Consider the following 21420-nt stretch of genomic DNA (forward strand, 5'->3'; position numbering starts at 1 on the left):
AGGCCATGGCCTGCCCAAAGTCGTTAGTGGCGTGACAGATGTAGAGAGCTTCGCGGGGTGCCTGGCCTGTGGAAGGTGCTGAGTCGCGCCCTCCTCTTACTGCCTGGAATTCATGCAGAGCGAGGCCTAGGAGCCTGTGAGCATCACACCGCCCAGAGCAAAACCCCTGCCACCTCTGTACTCTGCACTCCAGGAGAGTGGAAAGCAGACCGCCCCTGGCTCTCTGGGTTAGAAGGCAGAGGCAGGCTACAGCAGGCCCATTAAAGACACTTGGGAGGACTTCGCTCTGCACCTGGCGAGGCCTCCACCATGGAGGTCTGCAGCCAGGCACAGAGTGAGGGTCTTGGGTCCAGCCTGGTGTCTGAGAGGCCCCCGCTCCCACCCCTGTGAAGCATTTTCAGGCAGTCCTAGCAGTCCTGCCCTGGTTACAGACTCATCGGCTTTGGCTCAGGGCAGGGCACAGCCGACTTCCTTGCTGCGTGCCTGGCTGAGATCTTTCTTTTAGACCCTTGCAGGGGCAAGATGTTCTTTTCAGTGAAGGACCTACTCAAAGGAAAATAGAGCAACTGCTTAGGTTGGTTCAGCACTTTACAGTCTACAAGACACTTTCAGACCTAGCTTGTCATTTAAGCCCATGGTGACCCCCTAAGGTAGGTAGGTCAGGTGACTTCTTGAGGACTCTGAGGGAGAGAGGCAGTCATGTGAGAGTGCCTGCAGTTGTGACTTGAACCCAAGTCTTGGGCTTCTAGGCCAAATGCTCCCCGGTGCCCACGGGCTGGGGTTTGGACTAGCCTGGGAACTGCTTGGAGAGGCTTACCAGGAAAGCACAAGGAAAACATTCACCCAACAGGAAACAGTCCCCAGCCCCAAACAAGCCCCCTCTCCCAAGGAATCTGGATTTACCCACTATAAAGGCCTAAATGAAGTACACTTCCTCCAGTCTGCCCTTTCCAGGCCCTGGGGCTGCCTGCTTCTCCTTTGTCCACTGAAACTTACCTATCTCCAGCCCCACTATGGAGCGGCTAATCTGATCAAATAAATCCTAGAATCAAAATCTGGATGATATATTTATTTATTTATTATATATTTATTATCTATAATTAAACTCCTCCAGGCTGGTTACTAAGAGAACTCCCTCCTCCACATCCCCACCTTCTCTCTATCCCCCCAATCCTGGTCTGGCAATTCTCCCTCCCTGTTAGGTATGTTGCTCCGCTACTCAAGAATCTGCAATGGCTCCCTAGTTCCTTCAGGAGTCAGCCCAACCTCCCTGACTTGCATTCAAGGCCTACCCCCAGCTCATCCCAGCATCCCTTGTGGCCTCGACTGCCACTTCTCCCCACTGCACACTTTAATTTCAGTCAGAGAAGCTCCAAGCTGCTCCTCAGATGCACTTCTGACCTCCTGCCTCTTCAGAGCTGCTTCCCTCTCCTGTTTCCTCCTGCCAGATCCTCCCTGGCCTTCAAAGCCTGATCCAGGGATGTTTCCAGGAACTTCTCCCTGATCCACCCAACCCAGCATGACCTCTGCCAACCAGTAGCCCCTCTCTCCTGGCCTTGACACTGACTGCTTTGTGTTGTAGTGGTGACTGTCAGGCAACAGCCTGGCCCAAGAGAAAGAGCCCAGCCTCGTAGATCAGGCAGGCCGGAGGCGAGATCCAGGCCATGCCACCTGCCAGCTCTGTGATGGGTGTGCTCTTCTGAGTATACCCTGCCGGGCATGGCATATGGACAGCTGAAAGAAGACTGCTGGAACCCAGAGATTTAGGAGGCATATTGGGTAACAGTTCTAGTCTTGGGAGGTAGCGCCCAGGGCTTGAGATTCCTCTGGGAGGCGGCTCTGAACACAGGCAGGAGCACTGGACTGGGAGTCCAGAGCCTGGACTTTAGACCACATTCTTTTTTTTTTTTTTAAACTATTTATTTATTTGTTTGTTTGTTTATTTTGTCGGCACCGGGTCCTAGTTGTGGAACACAGGATCTTCGTTGTGACATGCAGGATCCTTTTTGCAGCATGCATGTGGGATCTAGTTCCCCAACCAGGGATTGAACCCAGGCCCCCTGCATTGGGACTGCAGAGTCTTACCCACCGGACCACCAGGGAAGTCCCTAGACCACGTTCTTCAGTGAATGTGCTGCAGTGACTATTCAGCAGGGGGCCTCCTTGGGGCCATCTGCCCTTGACCTGGGCCTTGGATGACTCTTCTCTAAAACAAGGGCATTGACCAGGAGGTTGGAGGCCCCTGCGTGCCCTGCCTTCTGATTCTGTGGTGCCAACGGGGAAGGGGTGGTGCGGAGATTGGCACGGGGATTTGAGAGTCGGAGAGAACAGTCCTTTAAACCCTTCAACAAATATTTGTGGAACACTCTACTTCCAGGAGGCTGGGGCAGCTGGAACTCTGGAAAGCCCTTGTACTTGTGGGTGGCCATGCAGAAAGGCCCTGACTCTGAGCCTCCTCCCAGCCCTGCCCACATGCTGCCTCAAGTCTTTTTCAAGCAAAGTGGGGAAGGAATAAAGAAATCTGCACCACCCAGGACTACACGGCCCGGACAGTGGAGGTGACAGCAGCAGAATGAGGAAGCAGTGGTGAGGGACTCACTCCTGTGCCCGCCCCTCCCCCGCACCCAGGCAGCCCAGACTTCCGCTCCTGAGTGGAGCTTGAAGCTAGAGCACCTTTCATGCCTTTGCTCCACCAGCACTTATGCAGCGGGCATGGGGCCAGGCACGGGGGCACCTCAGAGGATGAGGCCAGCAGGCCCTGCCCTCCTGGAGTTCCTGGTCCACAGGGGGACAGCCAAGGCCAAAGGCCATTCGGTACAGAGTGGCCAGTGCTGCCATAGGGGGTGCAGAGGGGAGGGTCCCCATCCAGTCCTTGGTTTCCCAGAGACCTGATAGCTGAGCAGGATTCGGCCAGATTGGAGGGAGACGGAGGCCTGGGAACCATTCATCCATTTATTCAAACGTTCATTCATTCATTCATACATTTGTTCATTCATTCGGCACTTATTTAACTGAGCGCTGTGCTAATCATGGAGTCAAAAACTGCGCCCGGGGAACTTACAGTATTGGTGGAGGGCACGCCCAGACTGAGATCAGGCTGTGGAGAAGTGAGGGGGCAGTGGGGGCCAGATAAAGAGTCAGGGCATGGGGGGATGTGGCTGTAGGAGGGCCGGGCGTCAGGAGGGACCTTTGAGTGGTGGGGAGAACCTAGTCTGAGATCTTTGAGCTAGTGGGGTGGTCTTTCTTCTTCTCGGAACTGGGCATCCTTGATGTTGAACAAGAGTAGAATATCCACCAGGGTAAGTTCAGACTGTGGACGAGAGTGCCTTTGTAGGTTGAAGGGACACACGTGGATCTCCCTTGGAGAGAGGGTTATATCTAGGGGAGGGGGCAGGATAAGTAGCCCTCTTTGCAGGCCCCTCGGGTTCCAGCTGCAGCCCTGCCCAGGTGCCCAGAATACAGGATGGCAACCTGTCTATTACCTTACGGTTTGTTCTCCCTCCTGCTTTCCCCACTGACCTTCCACCCACCCCACCAAATAAGGAGGCCAGGGGTGATCAGGGACTTCCATCTAGGAGAGTGGCAGCCTGAGTTCCCGATGACTTCTGCTGCAGCTTCTTGACCCCCTGCTCTTGCCTCTCTCCCTGCACTGATGTTGTGAAAGCAGAGGCAGCAGACCTGGACCAGGAGCCAGGAGGCCTGCGGCCAAACCCCAGCTCCTCCAGTGGCAAAGTCACTTACCTGCCTTCTCTGGGTGCCTGTCACCTGGGGAGAAAAATAATCCTTGCCTCTCTCCCAGGGCTGCTGTGAGATTTCCAAGCGAAATAATGGCTGGAAAAGTGGTGGGTGCACAAATGAGACGGATTATCAGTACTATAATCTATTATGTGTTATTTCTGAAGGCACAACAGAACGTGAGAAACCAAGCCCGCCTGGCTCCTCCCCAGGAGCCCACTTCCTCCTCGCTTCCACAGTCTACCCTGGCTTTGCGAAGACACAAATCCTCTCCCTGCCCCACTTCCCACACCCGAACCCCGCTAATTAAGTCCCTTACCTTCCCGGGTATCATTGTCTAATCCCTAAGCCCTTTCTCACTAGTCTCCAGTTCTCTCCAGAAGTCAAATCCCTTTAGAGTGAGGTGGCCCAGTTAGCTGTGAACCAAGAGGCTGGGGGCAGGGAGCAGGCATTTCAGGGCTCCTGGAGGGGCGGGGTGAGGAGGAGAAGGGAGGGGAGGGCAGGAGGGGTGCTGGAGACTCTGCCCTGGCTCTGCTACTAACTGGCACAAGCCTGGAGGCTTCCCCTGGGAGGAGTGGGTTGTCATTTCTACCCACACCCAAGACAGAATCCAGATTCTACAGCCAGACTGTTCATTCCCGGCCAGTGCCTTTGAGAAGCGTGACAGCTCAGGGTGAGCCCACCGACTCTGCAGCCAGACCACCTGCATTCAGGTCCAGGGTCCATCACTTACTGGGGTTACTTGACCTCCGTGCCTCAATTTCCCTTCCATCAGATGGCAATGACAATCTTACTGCCTCATGTGGTGTTGATGGGATTAAATGAGCTAGTTCATGCAATTCACTTGAACAGTACCTGGAACATAGTAAATGTATCAGCTGTTTTACTTGAACTTCCTGCTTCTTCCCCCATATATTTTTGCCATTCAGGTCTTAACCCTCACTACACTGCTCTTGGACAGTCCTTCTTTCCCTGGCACTGAAGCTGAAGCAGCCCCCAGCCCTGGTCACCCTCTAATGCTATTTTTATCTCCTTCAGGTGGCACTTACCATGGTCTGAAATACATGGTTATGGTTGACCATCTATTCTCAAGGGCAGGAGCCATTGCTGGTCATAGTCATGGCTACCTGCCCAGTGCCTAGAACCCCGTAGGTGGTCAACATCCATTTGTGGGCATGACCCAACACTCACTCTGTCCCCTTAGGACTGGACCCTGACCACCCTGACCCCCCTTCTACTCTGCAGCCCCTCCTCTTGCCACACCACAGTTACATTCCTTATGTGCACCTGCCCTGTGTGATCTCAGGTGGGTCAACACCCCTCGCTGGGCGTCTGGGTGAGTAGAGGGAGGTGATGATGAAACCAGGCAACTAAGGGACAGTCTAAGATTTTTCTAAGATGATTTGTTATGTGTTCTGGGGCTCGTGCCTATAAGGTGAAGAGATCTCAGGGACCTCTGAGTTCTGGAAATACAGTCCCCCCACCAGCCTAGTCCTCTGTTGCTGCAACTGGGCTTGAAGCCCTGTCAACTGAAAAAAAAATGCACAACCTAAAAGTTATGTTTTATTCAGTGGCCAAATCTGAGGACTTAAACCCGGGACACAGCATCTCAGATAATTCTGAGAAACTATTCCGAAGAGGAAGGTGGGGAAGCAAGGATACATAGGAGTTTTTGCAACAAAGACCAGGTAGTCGGAACATCAGAAGATTCCTGTTAAGATAAGAAAACCAGATATCTTAAGTTAAGGAATGTGGCGCTTTTCTGTGTATGGGAAGAGTCTGGGCTCACTGAAATCATTCCTTTGATATGCACCTCAGCTACATGGGGCCAGCATCCTTTGTATTCTCATCCTGAGTTCCCTCAGGGCTCACTGGTGGGGTGGCTATAATGTGGTGGCTTGATGACTGCGACATCCTTTGTTTACTGATATGGCAGGCAGCCTTTTTAGTTCACACCCCCATGGGTGGTACATTCCTGTGAGCAAGGCATTGCCTTCCTCAAGGCCCCTTTGTAAGAACAGCAGAGACCAACATTGGGCCCCAGTGTGGCCCCATTCCCTGGGGACTAGCCTGCCACCTGGTGGCAGCTCGATCACATTGGCGCTCCTCCATCACAGGGGCCGAGGTTCGTGCTCACTGGAGCAGACTTGTATTCTGAACATGGATTTGCCTTCCCTGCCCTTCATCCTTCTGCCAGCACCACCATCCGTGGACTCATGGGGTGCTTGACCATTTTATGCACAGCCTGGAATCACAATGAAGAATTCGTTTCACAGCAGAGGAAGAGCAGCCCTGGGCTCATGCCAGCCTCACCACATATCACGTTCCTGGTACCAAGTCTAAACCATTTCCCTGCCCCTGCCCCATTAGTGCTTGGGGTAAGGCACCCCATGCTTCACACTTTCATTAATGGCTTCATTTCTTCCTCTGTCCCCTTGCAACTTTAGGGGGGATGAGGAAAGATGGGGGATGGGGGGCCTCCTCCACACAGTTCACAGCCCAGCCCAGAGCCAGGAAACCTTGTACTCCAAGACACAAGCCACTTGGGATCACAGCATGCCTGGTGAAAAGACCCACCCTCCAAATTTTTAGTCCAACTCCCAGTTGGGGACACAGGCCAAGAAAAGGGAAGCGGCTTGCCTGGAGGCACAGGCTGAGAAACTGATGGCTCTGTCCCTACCAGCTCCCTACCCTGCCCCAGAAGTGAAGCAAGCCAGGATTTGGGGGGTTTGCTCCTCTGGAGGGGCCTGCAGGGCTGAGCATCCTGTCCGTCCATCCCTGAGAGTAGAGTGGCCTGAGGGTCAGCACCAGGCCCCATGACCCGCCTCCTCCCCCAGCTGGGATCCCTTCTGAGATCCCTTCCTACCCTGTGGTCTCTTGTCTTTATTTATTTATTTAATTTATTTTTTATAAATTTATTTATTTTATTTATCTTTGGCTGCGTTGGGTCTTCATTGCTGCGTGCGGGCTTTCTCTAGTTGCAGTGAGCAGGGGCTACTCTTCGTTGCGGTGCACGGGCTTCTCATTTCAGTGGCTTCTCTTGTTGAGGAGCACGGGCTCCAGGCGCATGGGCTTCAGTAGTTGTGGCACACGGGCTCAGTAGTTGTGGAGCACGGGCTTAGTTGGTCCACAGCATGTGGGATCTTCCCGGACCAGGGCTCGAGCCTGTGTCCCCTGCAATGGCAGGCGGATTCTTAACCACTGCGCCACCAGGGAAGCCCTGGTCTCTCTTGTCTTTAGATGCTCTGTTCCCAAGCAGGGCCTCTCTGAGCATTCACCTCCCTGTAGTCAATCTCTGGTCCTTTGCTGCCTCTGTTCCTGGGCTTACTCTCCCATCAGTAGCAAGGCTGATCTCTACTGCTCCTCTACTGACCCCAACCCCACCCCACCCAGCAGCAGAAGGGCCTGGGCTGGGCTGGCCTGGCCTGGGCTACACCCTCCCACGTTGAGACTGTATCCTCAAGCCTTTGTCTCTTCCAGGATCACCAGGGTTACCCCGTGGGAGGACAGACCTCAGGGTAACACTGTTCACTCACCAAGTTTACAGCAGCCCTCAGGCTCCCACTGACTGGAGGCTAGGATGTGGACATTTGTGGGGAAGAAGAGATGTGTTCTAGGTGGGGGATGGGTGTGAGCTGGGATCTGTATCTGGTAGGTGTGTGTGTGTTGGGGGGCAGCAAGGACCCACTGCCTGGGGGGGGGGTAGGGAGAAAGTGGTGGGAACAGGGATAGGGAGACAGTGGAGCCAATGGCCTGGCTAATTACAGGGTGTGTCCTTGCAACCGTGTCATTGGGGCTGACAGACGGGTTGGGACAGTCACAGAATCAGAGAAGCAAGACTCTCCGTGGACACCAAGGGGCCTCCACCGTGCATTTTGCAACTTAGAACATACAAAAGAATGTTAGTAACCTATACAAAGAAGAATGATATAACGAACAATCATGTGACTTAAAAAGCAGAACACCGAGACCGCTGGGGAGGGTGTCCCTCCCCAATTACATCCCACACTGGTGAACTGAACTTTGTGTTTCTCGTTTGCCTGATTGTTTTAGAGTTTTGTTACAAGTGAATGCATTTCTTAAAAATACAGACAGTCCTGCGGTTTTTTTTTGCCGTTGAGGTGAGTTTCACACAACATAAAATGAACCATTTTAAAGTAAGAAAATCAGTGGTATTGAGTACATTCACAACGTTGGGCAACCAGCACCTCTATCCAGTTCTAAAACATTTTCGTCACCCCAGAAGGAAACCCCGTACCTGTGAAGCAGTCATTTGTCATTTCCCCTTCTCCTCAGCCACCGATCTGCTTTCCATCTCTATGGATTTACCTATTCTGGACACATCATACAATAATACATGGCCTTTTGTGTATGGCTACTTTCACTTAGCATAATGTTTTCAAGATTCATCCATGTTGTCATGGGTGTCGGCACCTCATTCTTATTTATGACTAAATACTATTCCAGCATATGAACATATCAAAATTTGTTTACCCATTTATCCACTGGTGGACATTTTGGTTGCAAAACTGTGGGTAATGAGTCAAATCCATTTCACCTGCCTTCACTAATCAAGGTCATTTTAAGATGCATGTCCTCCAAGCAGCAGTGGCCTAAACAATAAGATATTTGCCCGAGTTGTTTTCCAGAAACTTAGAGTCAGCTGTGCCTAATTTGAGGTGAGCTGGTTAAGACTGGATAGGACCACTGACCCTCCAACTGGGCATGCTCGAGTGCCCGCTTGGTGACCTTTTGATGTCAGAGGGCCAAAATTCCACCCTCAGATTGTGCTATGAACGTGCAGAGACCTGTAGTTTAGTTACGCCTGTGCAGAATGAAGATTACCGCCCCTTTTTCCAATCGCCTTTCCCTACGCTCCCCACACTCCCCATGCCTCAGACCGCCCTGCTTGCTTTATCTTCATCCCATAAATACCCCGGAGCCCCTTGCCTTCAGGGAGGCAGATTTGAGACTTCTCCTATCTCCTAACTTGGCTGCCTTATGAATAAACCCTCTCTTTGCTGCAAACCTCAGTGTCCCAGCGTTTCGGCTTGTGCAACGGGCAAAACAAACCTGGTTCAGTAACAGTTGTTTTCATATTTTGGCTATTGTGAATAATGCTGCTATGAATGCTGGTGTACAAACACTTGTTTGAATCCCTGCCTTCACTTCTTTTGGATATACCCAGAAGTGGATCAGATGGTAATTCTTTTTTTTTTGGCTGCGCTGCGCAGCATGCGGGAATCTTAGTTCCCCAACCTGGGATGGAACCCATGCCCGGCGTCTTGACCACTGGACTGCCAGGGAAGTCCCTCCCAGATATTTTTATTCTTTTGAATACTATTGTAAATAGAATTGTTGTCTTAATTTCCTTTTAGGATTATTCATTGCTGGTGTGTGGAAACACAACTGATTTTTGTATGTTGACCTTAAGTCGATTTTTTTGAACTTAAATAGCATGTATTATTTGGAGACTTGCTTTTTGAGCTAAGCATTCTGTTAGAATTATCCATGGTGATACACATACCTAGTCCATTCATTTTTCTCTATTGCATTGTACGCTACACATGAAGATATCACGATTTATCTCTTTAGTGATTGTGAGTCGGGCTGTTTTCAGTCTTTTACTATTCAAATAGGGATGTTCTGCACATGCCCAGGGAATGGTTCTCAGCCAGCAGAGTCACCTGGTGTGCAAGCTTCTTTTCATTTCCAACAACAAAGGCCCCACCTCCAGAGATAACAATTCAGTTGATTTGGAGTAGAGGTTGGGCATCAGTATTTTTTAGAAGATCCTTAAATGATTCTAATGTTCAGTCTGTGTTGAGAACCACTATTCTAGAGTGCACTGTATACCCAGCAGTGGAATTCCTGAGAGTGTGCATCTCCAGTTTTATTTGATGTACAATTATTACCAGCGTGGCTGTCCTGTACCAGCACAACCAGGCTGTATGCCCATCAGCAGTGTACAGATCCACATTCCTACCAGCACTTGGCATTGTCAGACTTCAAATTTTTGCCAGTTGATCTCTCATAAGACCTTAATTTGTATCTCTCTGATTAATGATTAGGTTGAGCATCTTTTCATATTTATTGACCATTCTTGTTTCCTCTTTTGGCAAATGCCTATTTGTATCTTGTGCCCATATCTATGTATTTGTATATTCTGCATATGAATCATTTGGTTGCAAATACCTTTTCTCATTTGGTGGCTTTCCCTGCCACTTTATTACAATGTCTGGGTTAACAGAGTTTTTCATTTTTTATTGTGGATGAATTTTTTTCAGTACTTTCCTTTATAATCTGCTTTTATGTAGTAAGAAATCTCTCCTGGGGGAGGGGGAATTGGATAAAGGCAGTCAAAAGGTACTACAAACTTCCAGTTATAAGATAAATAAGTACTAGGGATATAATGTACAACATGATAAATAGAATTAACACTGCTGAATATTATATATGAAAGTTGTTCAGAGTAAATCCTGAGTTATCATCACAATTTTTTTCCATTTCTTTTTTTTTTAAATTTATTATTATTTTTTATTTTTGGCTGCGTTGGGTCTTTGTTGCCACGTGCGGGCTTTCTCTAGTTGCAGTGAGCAGGGGCTACTCTTCGTTGCGGTGCGCAGGCTTCTCATTGTGGTGGCTTCTCTTGCTGTGGAGCACGGGCTCTAGGCGCGTGGGCTTCCGTAGTTGTGGCACACGGGCTCAGTAGTTGTGGCTCACAGGCTCTAGAGTGCAGGCTCAGTAGTTGTGGCACACGGGCTTAGTTGCTCCGCGGCATGTGGGGTCTTCCGGACCAGGGCTCGAGCCCGTGTCCCCTGCATTGGCAGGCAGATTCTTAACCACTGTGCCACCAGGGAAGTCCTCCATTTCTTTAATTTTGTATCTGTCTGAGACGATGGATGTTCACTAAACTTATGATAATTTCATAATGTATGTAAGTCAAATCATGATGCTGTAGCCCTTTAAACTTATACAGTGCTGTATGTCAATTATATCTCCATAAAGTTGGAAGAAAAAAAAAATCTCTCTTGACCTTGAAGTAACCAAGATATTCTTCTATGTTTTTTTTCTAAAAAATGTTTAGGGTATTACTTTTCATATTTACGTCTTTAATCCACATGGAATTGATTTTTTGTGTATGATGTGCAGTAGGAGTCTAATACCATTTATTTTCCTTATGGTAACCCATTCCCTTAGCACAATTTATCAAACAGTCCATCCTACTGCCTCCTCCCCTCTCCTCAAATGCAACGCTTCTTCTTACACAGCCATGCTTTTGTGTGCGGGTCAGTTTCTGGCTTCTGCGTTTGATGCCCTATTTGTCTGACTTCAGGCTGATCTCAGACTGTCTTATTCTCTCCATCTTATTCTTCAGGAGCATCTTGATAGTTCAACGTTGGTGGTTATACAGGTGTTCCCTGTAAAATTCTTTCAATTTTTCTGCATGCTTGAAATTTTTCATAATAAAATATTGGGGGAAAGAGTGTCATGGCTCCTCAGGCCTTTGCCCTTTTATCACGACACAATTTTTTTAAAGTTTTCAGACTGAGCCAGCTTCCAGCAGCAGCAACCCCTGGGAGAGAAGGACGAGTTTTAGGGCCGTCCATGGAACTTTCACATTCCGGTGGGCATCAGACATGACTTGTTGGGGGTGAGGCAGTGCTGGTCTTCTATCGTGCCCGTTTCAAGGCCTGAAGACCCAGCCTCTGGGCCCCACTGAGGAAGTGTGTTAGCTGGGCGTTCCTGGCCCCTCTCTCTGCCCCTCCAGGACCCTTGCTTCAATCTCGCCCCTCCCCACCCCCCGAACGCCTGTCAGGCCAGTCTCTGGAGTTCAGTCTGGTGGAGAAATGGAGAACCAGGCCAACCGTGTGACCGTCGGGCGGCTCCAGAGCAAGGGCTAGCGTCCAGACCCCCAGAAGTTCCTCGTTGCTGACCTTCTGGGGCCCCAATCGTGCCTCCGGCTCCCCAAGTCGCCAACTATCTTCCAACTATCTCCGTCGGTCTCCCTTCGTCTGGTCTCCGCCGTCTGACAACCGAAAGCTGGGCGCGCCTCCTCTGACTTCCCACCTCTGCTCGTTGACCTGGGTTCCGCCCGGCTCCAGCCCCGCTGACCGCCGGCGCCTGTGTTCTCCACGGTCACCAGGGGGCGCGCGCGGCCGGGCCTGGGTGCAGGAGCCGCCGCGAGCCCACCCCGCCTCCCGGCGCTCCTCCCCGTCCGGCCACGGCCCCGCCCTCGCCCCTCCCGGCGTCCCGCCCTGTCCGGCTGTGGCCTGGCTCTCTCCGCTTCCCCACGTTCCCAGGACCCCCGGCGCCCCTGTCTCCGGCCATGGGCCCCGCCGCTCGCCCCGCGCCGAGGTCGCCGCCGCCGCCTCCTCCTCCGCCGCCGCCGTCGCCACTGCTGCTGCTGTTGTCCCTGCTGCCATTCTGGCTGGGCCTGGCGGGGCCCGGGGCCGCGGCGGACGGCAGCGAGCCCACTGCCAGGGCGGGGCGGGGCGGGGCCCGCGCCGTGCGGGTGGACGTGAGGCTGCCGCGGGAGGACGCTCTGTTGCTGGAGGGCGTCAGGATCGGCCCCGAGGCCGACCCGGCGCTCCCTCTGGGTGGCCGCCTGCTGCTGGTGAGCGCCGCTGAGCCATATGGCCCCCGCCCCGCCGTAGACCCTGCACCCAGATCCAGCCTTCATCCTGGACCAAGCCCTATCAGCCCAGCGCCCCTTCCCCAGGCTGCCCAGGCCCCCAGCATTCCGGCTTCCAGAACCTGAGATCAGATGCCCTCCCCTCCAGACTCGTTCTCAAACCCTGGCCTTGCATCGTCTGTGTGACCGATCCCCCTTCCTCCCCCTCCTCCCTCTACCATGGCCCCTCGCCCCACAGATGGACATCGTGGATGCTGAGCAGGAGGTGCCGGTAGAAGGCTGGATTGCAGTGGCATACGTGGGCAAGGAGCAGGAGGCCCAGATTCACCAGGAGAGTCAGGACAGCGGCCCACAGGGCTATCCTAAGGCTCTGGTTCAGCAGGTGCAGGGGGTGTATGTGGAAAGGGGGCTGGAGGAAGGGTTTTCAAGGCAACTGCTAGAACCAGACTACCAGGTGGGCCCCTAAGGAGCTTCCAGAGAAGCCCTGGGCCTGGCTGGGGCAAGGGACCCCAGAGGTAGACTGGAGTCAGTGTGGTTGGCAGCAGGGAGGTGGGAGGAGGCCAGAGAGAGTCAGGAAGCTCAGCCAGACTTTGAGAGTATCCAATGGGGAGTTCCTGCTGGGGGTCGATGGGCAGGCCTGCCCTGCTTGGACCAGGGAAGGCACAGTATTATTTGGGTCCCCCAGAGCATCTGGGGGGAAGGTGAGAGGAATAAGGGTTTTTGCCCTTGACCTCAGGGAGCTTATAGCTGATCTGTCCAGAGGAAATGCTAACCACAGAGCCAGGAGCTGAGAATAACTATGACCACAGGTGGTGAGACAGGTGTGTGGGCAGGGTGTGTGCTAGCCTCTGCCTCTGTCCTGCAGATGCGGAGGGCGCTCTTCCTGGGAGCCTCTGCCCTGCTTCTCCTCATCTTGAACCACAACGTGGTCCGAGAGGTAAACCGGATCAGGCTTTCGGGGCACGTAGGCTGGGGAATGGGTGACCCGGCCTGGCTGACCTCCCTGTCCCCCTACAGCTGGACATATCCCAGCTTCTGCTCAGACCAGTGATCGTCCTCCATTATTCTTCCAATGTCACTAAGCTGTTGGAGGCACTGCTGCAGTGAGTTGGGGTTTGGGCTCAAAGGACTGGGCTTGGGTGCTAGGGTCCTTGGCTTTGTCATGGGCTCAGGCGTCCTGGGACCAGGGCCTTCCCTGTTAGTCTGAGACTGTAGCCTCCTAGTCTGAAAAATGGGTGAGGGGACTAGAAGGAGATGATTCTATGGGCTCTATACGTGGAGGTGATTGGCTCCAACAAGGAGGAAGCCAGATTCCTGATTGACTCTTCCCTGTGCTTGAGGGCCTGCTTGGCCGGCTGTTATGAGAACTAGAAAAACCACTGGCTGGGAAAGGCGTGGGGGCCGAAGGAGAAGGGCTGTGGGGTGATACTCGGGGGTATCCTTTTCCCACAAGGCTGGGGTGAGTGGGTCCGGGCCTCTCCTCCCAAGAGCCCTTCCGTCTGGCCCCTTTGGCCTTCCCTCCCAGGAGGACCCAGGCCACGGCTGAGATCACCAGCGGAGAGTCCCTGTCGGCCAACATCGAGTGGAAGCTGACCCTGTGGACCACCTGTGGCCTCTCCAAGGACAGCTACGGAGGATGGCAGGACTTGGTGTGCCTGGGAGGCAGTCGGGCCCAGGAGCAGGTGGGTGCCTGGGGAGAGGAGGTGGGGGTGGGGGGACCACACACATGACTTGTCTCCAGTCCTGTGGCCTCTTCCTGCCCTGGTGGGGAGGACCACCCCTTGCACCTCCCAGGGCTGCTGTGAGGGTTCAGGGGCCGGGTGGGTGCTCAGTGTGGTGCCTGACCCGGGGTCATGCACAGTCAGCCTTAGCTGCTGCTGTTGTCACGTCCCTGTCCCTCTCAGAAGCCTTCTTTGACTCCCTATCACCTGCAGAATGAAGTTCAAACTCCTTACCTGGCTTTCACAGCTCTCCTGATCACTCACCGTTTTTTTCCCAGTCTTCTCCCTACACTCCAGCCACTCTGTGCCATTTACCGGTCTCCACTCACGCCCCGGTCTCCTGCCACCGGGGCTTGTCTGTAGGCTTGGACACCCTCTTTCTCCAGCTCTGTATGTCCCAGTCCAGCCAGAGCCCTCACAACTCATCCTCCTGCCTTCTTTGGAAAGCCTCCCTCACATTGGGACCCCAGCCCCCCTACTACTTTTATTTTTATTTTTTTAATTCTTTTTTAATTTTTAAAAGAAATTTATTTATTTAATTTATTTATTTCTGGCTGCATTGGGTCTTTGTTTCTGCGCGTGGGCTTTCTCTAGTTGTGGCGAGCTGGGGCTACTCTTCGTTGTGGTGCACGGGCTTCTCATTGTCGTGGCTTCTCTTGTTGTGGAGCACGGGGCTCTAGGAATGTGGGTCAGTAGTTGAGGCGCGCAGGCTCAGTAGTTGTGGCTCACAGGCTCTAGAGCACAGGCTCGATAGTTGTGGCACACGGGCTTAGCTGCTCCGCGGCATGTGGGATCTTCCCAGACCAGGGATCGAACCCGTGTTCCCTGCATTGGCAGGCGGATTCTCAACCACTGCGCCACCAGGGAAGCCCCCTCTCCTGCTTTCAAATCACAGCAGTGCTTTGTCAGGCCCTTCATAGGCCTCTTAGGACAGCCCATCCTGTGTGACCGTTGGGGACTGTGACTTTATCTCCCGAAGGCCAGGCTGTGTCTTATTTGTCTCTGGCTTTCCCAGTGCTCAGCATAGAGAGGGTCAAAGGTATTGTGTCTACAAGCATTTCTCAAATCCCCACTCTGCAGGGCAGGTTTGCCCCGCTCTCCTGACACGCAGCCTCCAGCATGCCTTGGTGGATGGGGAGCCGTGCAAGGCAGCTTCAAGTCAAGCAGACTTGGAATGAGGCTCTGAAACCTTAGCTGGGCAGTGTTAGGCTGCGTGTTTAACCTCTGGTCTTACGTTCCTCATTTGTGAACAGGTATAGCACACGGCCACAGGATTGTTGAGATCGTGAATGTAAATCTCACGGCGGGCACTGAGCAGATGGGTGGCTGCTCTGCTACAATACCTGTATTGTTATGAGTGCTCGAGTAAGTCAACAGTCACCAAAGGACTTCTGATATTCTAGGACATTTGGGGCTCCGTGAGAAGGGCTGTGGAGGGTACAGAAGGCCTGGAAGACCTGGGCTCTGCCGTTCAAGGCCTCAAAGACAGGCAGAGAAGAGGAACTTACACGGAGGCAGCCCAGACAGCACGATTTCGCTTGAGCAGCGTGAACCGCAGTTCTGCAGAGGGAGCGGGCAGTGAGGCTGCGGGAGTGGAAGGAAGGGCTTTCTGGAAGAGGAGAGAGCCCGCCCTCTCTCCCCCTGGAGGGCAGCCCACATGGACTTTTGGGAGGGGCAGGCATTTGGTGAGGGGCTGTCAGATGCGAGACTGGGAGGAGGTGCGGGCAGAAAGCCTGGAGCTCAGAGAGGAGCAGGCCGGGAGCGTGCCCAAGAGGCCAGGAGGTGGGCACGTACTGTAGGTCAGGTGAGGCTGGCTGGTTGTGAGGGCAAAGCTGAACAGCCTTGACCTTGCTGCTGGCCGGGGTGGGCCAGTACAGGTGTTGGGAGCCCACGGGTGCTGAGGTGTCTGAAGGCCAGCCAGGGCCAGCTCTCAGCCCTAGGGCCCATTCACCATTCCTCCAGCCTCTGGACGTCCAGAGCTGTAGCCAGCATGTATCAGAAAAGTCCGATGACCATGTCCTACTGCTCTGATGGACAAGGCCCAACCCTGCCCTCTCTCCTCACGTGGGGGTCCCCAAGATGCACCGAGCCTGGGGAGATGGGGTCTCTGGCCTCCAGTAGAGCTCCAGGCCAGCCACACCCTCGGCCCACCCAGAACTCACTGGCCGCTCCAAAGCACGGAGCTCCAGTTTCTGCCCCAGAGAGCTTACAGTATAAAGGTCGCGTGAGTCCTGCCACGTGTCAGCCTGGCTCAGCATGGCAGGGGGTATGAGGACAGGACAGCTCCAGCCCTGGGCTCATGCGGCCCCATCAAGAGAGGAGCTAGGCCAGAGACACTGTCACCTGCTGGGGTGATGACTGAGCTGGTGAGGGGCATGGCCCTCCAGTCATGGTGAAGGCGCCTGAGCTCAGCCTAGGGGCTTCGGGAGAGCTTCCTGAGTAGGTGTCACCATCCCACCATGGATGAAAGGGGACGGGGACACAAGCCAGGGGGCAAGGGTGGGACAGAGCGTGAAGCTGGGGCTCACAGACCCCTCTTGGCAGTGGCCCCCAGAGTGCTTCCACCCTGAACAAAAGCAACATCTTGTGACCCTAACAGCACCCAACCTTGCCCATCAAATCACTTCTCAGCCCCTCTCCCACCACGTGTTGGCAGTTGAACTTCAGCATTGGCTGGGGAAGAACACGGTGGCAGAAAACTTTTAAACGAATGCATTTATTAGTTGTGACACATCCGCAGGCCCGCGTGCTGGTGGGTCAGAGGCTGGGTCTTGCTTCCTCCGCTGTGTCATCTCCTGAGCCAGCTGTTGAGTGGTCACAGCCTGTCTGCCGCACTGGATATGGTGGCAGTTCAGTCTACGTCAGTGTGTCCCCCTGGGGGCCTCTCAAAGGCGAAGTGAGGTACCTCAGACGTGGTTCCCTCCGACCAGCGCGAGCTGGAGGACCGCTGAGGGCAGAGTGGGTATGAGGAGGGTGGCAGGGGAGGTGAGGGGGGAACATTTGCCTGGCAGGGTTGGTCAGGGAGAGCTTCCAGAGCAAGAGGTGTCCAAAGCCATAAGCCAAGGGAGGGAGCGTGGAAGAAGAGCATTAGTTCCCAAGACCGGGAACAGTGTGGAAAGGCACAGACGTGGGAGGGGCAGGGAGCATGGGAGGGGGGAGGGGGGAGGGGTGGAGATCAAGGGCCTTGAGGGCCCTCTGGTAGAAGAGTTTGGGTTTCCTCCTGAGGATGGGGAATGCGGAGGAGGCGGGAGGGGAGCATCAGAGGGAAGGGTCCAGTAGGGGTGCTGTGTAATCGGGTTTGCAGGTGAGATCCCTGTGACTGTGGGTGGGAACTGGGCGGGTGAGGCCTGAGCAGGGCCCCTGAAGAGCAGCAGAGTGGGGAGGAGAGGAGGGGCGTGCGGGGCCTCTAGGGAGTGAGGAGGCAGGGCCTAGGGACTAGCGCCCTCTCAGGCTGTGAATGCTCAGCCTGGATGGGGGTGGGTGGGTGGGTGATGGCAGCCAGGAGAGCAGACCAGGAGGAGTGCTGGGTAGGGATGGGGGTCCTGGGCTGGGGAATCTGTGAGGCTGTCAGTAGATGCTTCTGTGAGTGCACAAGCACCAGGTTTGTTGCCCAGGATTGGCCTGGGCTGAGCACTGATGTAGGGTGGAGCTGGGGCAGTCCCTGAGAGAGCACGGGGCGGAGGTGGGGGACAGCAGCTTCAGAAGAGGAAGCCTGGCGCCTCCGGGGTCATGGTGCCCATGGACCTCATCTGCCTGGTCCTTGGGGTGGATTTACTGGGTAAAGAGGGTGGGGTGGCCCCAGTGCCCCTAACACCCTGCTCTTCTCCCCAGAAGCCCCTGCAACAGCTGTGGAACACCATCTTGCTGGTGGCCATGCTCCTGTGCACAGGCCTCGTGGTCCAAGCTCAGCGGCAGGCATCCCGGCAGAGCCAGCGGGAGCCCCGAGGCCAGGTGGGAGCCAGCCCTCGGGGGCCCTCGGGAGCCCTGGTGTCCCCAGCCCTTGGGAACTGTGTGCCCTTCCCCCACAGGTGGACCTGCTCAAGCGCCGGGTGGTGCAGAGGCTGGCGTCCCTCAAGACCCGGCGTTGCCGGCTGGGCCGGGCAGCACAGGGCCCCCCGGAGCCTGGTGCTGAGACCTGCGCCGTGTGTCTGGACTATTTCTGCAACAAGCAAGTTAGTGCCCTGGGCAGAGGCCAGCCTTCGGCTGACACGTGATGCCCCCTACCCTGCTCCCAAGAGACCTGAGAAGTACCCCAACCAGGCCTTCACCCAGCCCCACCAGAGCTATGGAAAGCAGCATGGGGGTGGGGCAGGTCACAGGGGTTTCAGTTCCCCAGCTCAGGTGAGGGCGTGGGGCCTGCTACCCCCACTGGAGGCCTGTGCCTGTGGCCTGAGCCCTCTCCCCCACCCTGCAGTGGCTCCGGGTGCTGCCCTGTAAGCATGAGTTTCACCGAGACTGCGTGGACCCCTGGCTGATGCTCCAGCAGACCTGCCCGCTGTGCAAATTCAACGTCCTGGGTGAGCACCAAGGGTGGGGGCCCTTGACCGTCTCCACCTGGTTCCCACCTGACACCTCCCTCCCTGATATTTTTTCTCCTCTCCTGCAGGGAACCGCTACTCAGATGATTAGCTGCCCCGGCTGGGTCTCTGCATGTGGGGAAGGGACCCCTCCACCTGCATCCCGGCCCTGGGCCCTGGGTGCCTGGAACAAGACGGCAGGGGGAACAGGACAGAAAACCCTATGGGTGGAAGGAGGGATAGGGGCCTCCCCTGCTGAGGGGCAAGGTGCCCACCACATCCACACTGGGGTGGAGGGACCACAGCCCCCAGGCTGAGGATGCAGGGCCCAGACCCGGCAGGAAGAGAGGCTGCTTTGGGGCCTTTCTCTGCCATCCTGGGGTGCCTGCCCTCTGCTCAGACAGCTCCCAGGACTCTGGCCAGGGACCTGGGGAAGAGGGTGTGGGCAGTGCTGCTGTTCCCAGGGCTCTGGGAGCTCTCTGGCCTGCCTGTCAGGGCATCCCTGGGGGCTGAGGCTGCAGTGGCCAGGTTTTGTGCTTATTTATTGGGGGGTGGGTTGGGAGAGGAGCTATCCGGCCTTGGGGGCACTCTAGCCTGACCATATTCCATGACACATCTTGGTGAAGGCTATGATGTTAAACCTAGCGGCCCTTCCATTGCCTGCTACCCTCGGTCCTTGGGCACCGGCAGCTGCAGGTCCCATGGCCTGTCCAGCTGGGCTCCCTTCTGGGGCCTGGCTGGGACCAGAGGCCTTAGAAACCATCTAGTCCTGTGCTTCTCCGTGGGGCTACAGGTTGCTGACCAGGATACTTGAAGCCACAGGATAAATGTACATCTTATAGGGGCATCCGTTTTTTTAGATTTGGGGTATGGGAGGTTTAATATTAAAATAAACATGGATATATTTTAACATAAGATGTAAAATTTGTGTGGATGTTTTAAGATAAACAAGTCACCCTGGAGTCTACTGCCCGTGGGAGGCGGATTCTAAAATGGCCCCCAAGATTCCCCCAGCCCCCATGGACACGCCTTATGTGATCCTGGCACTATGACGCTGATGGATTTTACTCCCATGATTAGGTTATGTTATATGGCACAGTTGACCTTAATATGGGAAAGCATCCAAGTGGGCCTGACCTAACCACGTGAGCCCATTAAAAGTAGAGAGTTTTCTCCAGCTGGTGGAAGGAGAGGAATTCAGAAATTTGAACCATGGAGGGGATTCAATGCCTGAGAAATTCTCTGTTGCCGACTTGAAGATGGAGGGGCCACGTGGCAAGAAGTTGGATGGCCTCTCAGAGCCCAGAGTAGCCCTGACAGCGGCACCAGTTCGACAGCTGCAAGAACCAGAATTCTGCCCACAATCAGAATGAGCCTGGATTCTGTCCCACACCCTTGCAAAAAGAAGGCAGATGCTTTTTAAGTTTTATTTATTTATTTTATTTTTTATTTTTGGCTGTATTGGGTCTTTGTTGCTGTGCGTGGGCTTTCTCTAGTTGCGGCGAGCGGGGGCCACTCTTTGTTGTGGTGCACGGGCTTCTCACTGCGGTGGCTTCTCGTTGCAGAGCACGGGCTCTAGGTGTGCAGGCTTCAGTAGTTGTGGCACGCGGGCTCAGTAGTTGTGGCTCTTCGGCTCTAGAGCACAGGCTCAGTAGTTGTGGTGCACGGGCTTAGTTGCTCCGCGGCATGTGGGATCTTCCCGGACCAGGGCTCGAACCCATGTCCCCTGCATTGGCAGGCGGATTCTTAACCACTGCGCCACCAGGGAAACCCCTGGCAGACGCTTTGATTTCAGCCTTGTAAGGCCCTGAGCAGAGAACCCACCCACACAGGGCCCGGACGTCTGACCTACACACCTGTGAGCTACTGAATGGATGCGGAGAGGAGCCGGGCCGTGACAGGTCCTCCCCCTGCACTTGGGCCTGGGCCCCCTGCCTCAGGGAGCACACCTGAGGGCTGGCCCTCACCTGTGAGGGGCCCAGTCCAGACAGCCCAGGCTCCCTCAGCGAGCCCCCAGGCTCCACAGAAGCAAGAGTTGGGCAGCCCGTGGCCATGCCAGTTCAGCTACACACACAGCTCTTCTTGACTTTTCTCTGTAAACTGAGGTGCTCTACTTGTTGGCCTCCTGACCAGGGAAAACTGTCATAGAAAGCCAAGAGCATCTCCCATCCCACCCCCACACCCAGAACTCCTCAGCAAGGTCTTAGCGCCTGTCCTTCATAGGCGGGGTGGCTCAGGACAGGCTGGAGGCATCGTGAGGAAAACGACTACTGCAGGCCTGGTGTGGCTGGTGGCATCAGTGCCCTGGCCCCAAGGGACAGGCCTGGGAAAGCCAGGGCTGGCTTGGGGTATCCCGCTCTCTGGCTGGGTGAAGGCTTGCCCTGCCTTCAGTGGCCTCCTGGGGATCCAACCTCCTGGATTTAGAGGAACCCTTTCTGACTTGTGTTTCCTGAAGGTGAGGCGTTCTGCAGTGAAAGGGGGGCTGATTTTCTTGGATCCTTAATGTCCCCATCCCCAGGTTCACAGCTGGGTGGTCCCTGCCTGCCTCTGTGAGCCTGAGCCAGGACCCCAGCCTCTGACTCCTTCCTTGCCTCGGGTGTCCTCACCGGGCCCACCGTGGCGGCTGCTCTCCTTCCCCTGCGCACCCTCTACCCTGACCCTGCTCTTTATTGGTGGGGGTCACTGAGTCCATGTTACCCCTTAGCCTTTGCTATGGGGATCAAAAGGCTGCCTTTCACATCGCCCAGGTGCTAGAAGCTTCTTTCTGCCCTCAGTGCGTCCTCTTCCCCCACTGCCCCTATCAGGAGGGAGG

General features: G+C 54.7%; 1 protein-coding gene across 1 annotated transcript; it reads left to right on the forward strand.

Moving 5' to 3' along the window:
- Nucleotides 1–11977: 11977 nt before the first annotated feature.
- Nucleotides 11978–19502, forward strand: RNF215 (ring finger protein 215). Its single transcript, XM_036824034.1, has 9 exons — nt 11978–12352; nt 12609–12752; nt 13236–13307; nt 13388–13473; nt 13896–14052; nt 17923–18042; nt 18120–18263; nt 18506–18608; nt 18698–19502. Exons 1-9 carry the CDS (start codon nt 12065–12067, stop codon nt 18718–18720), a joined length of 1137 nt encoding a protein of 378 aa, XP_036679929.1. The 5' UTR covers nt 11978–12064; the 3' UTR covers nt 18721–19502.
- The last annotated feature ends 1918 nt before the right edge of the window (nt 19503–21420 follow it).

This window comes from Balaenoptera musculus, chromosome 14 (assembly GCF_009873245.2).
Source record: "Balaenoptera musculus isolate JJ_BM4_2016_0621 chromosome 14, mBalMus1.pri.v3, whole genome shotgun sequence".
In the NCBI taxonomy this organism is placed as follows: Eukaryota; Metazoa; Chordata; class Mammalia; order Artiodactyla; family Balaenopteridae; genus Balaenoptera; species Balaenoptera musculus.

Coding starts and splice junctions, on each gene's coding strand:
- RNF215 (XM_036824034.1), top strand. CDS start 12,065: ATGGGCCCCGCCGCTCGCCCCGCGCCGAGGTCGCCGCCGCCGCCTCCT. Junction 13,474..13,895: donor CTGTTGGAGGCACTGCTGCA/GTGAGTTGGGGT, acceptor CTTCCCTCCCAG/GAGGACCCAGGCCACGGCTG. Junction 18,609..18,697: donor GTGCAAATTCAACGTCCTGG/GTGAGCACCAAG, acceptor CCTCTCCTGCAG/GGAACCGCTACTCAGATGAT.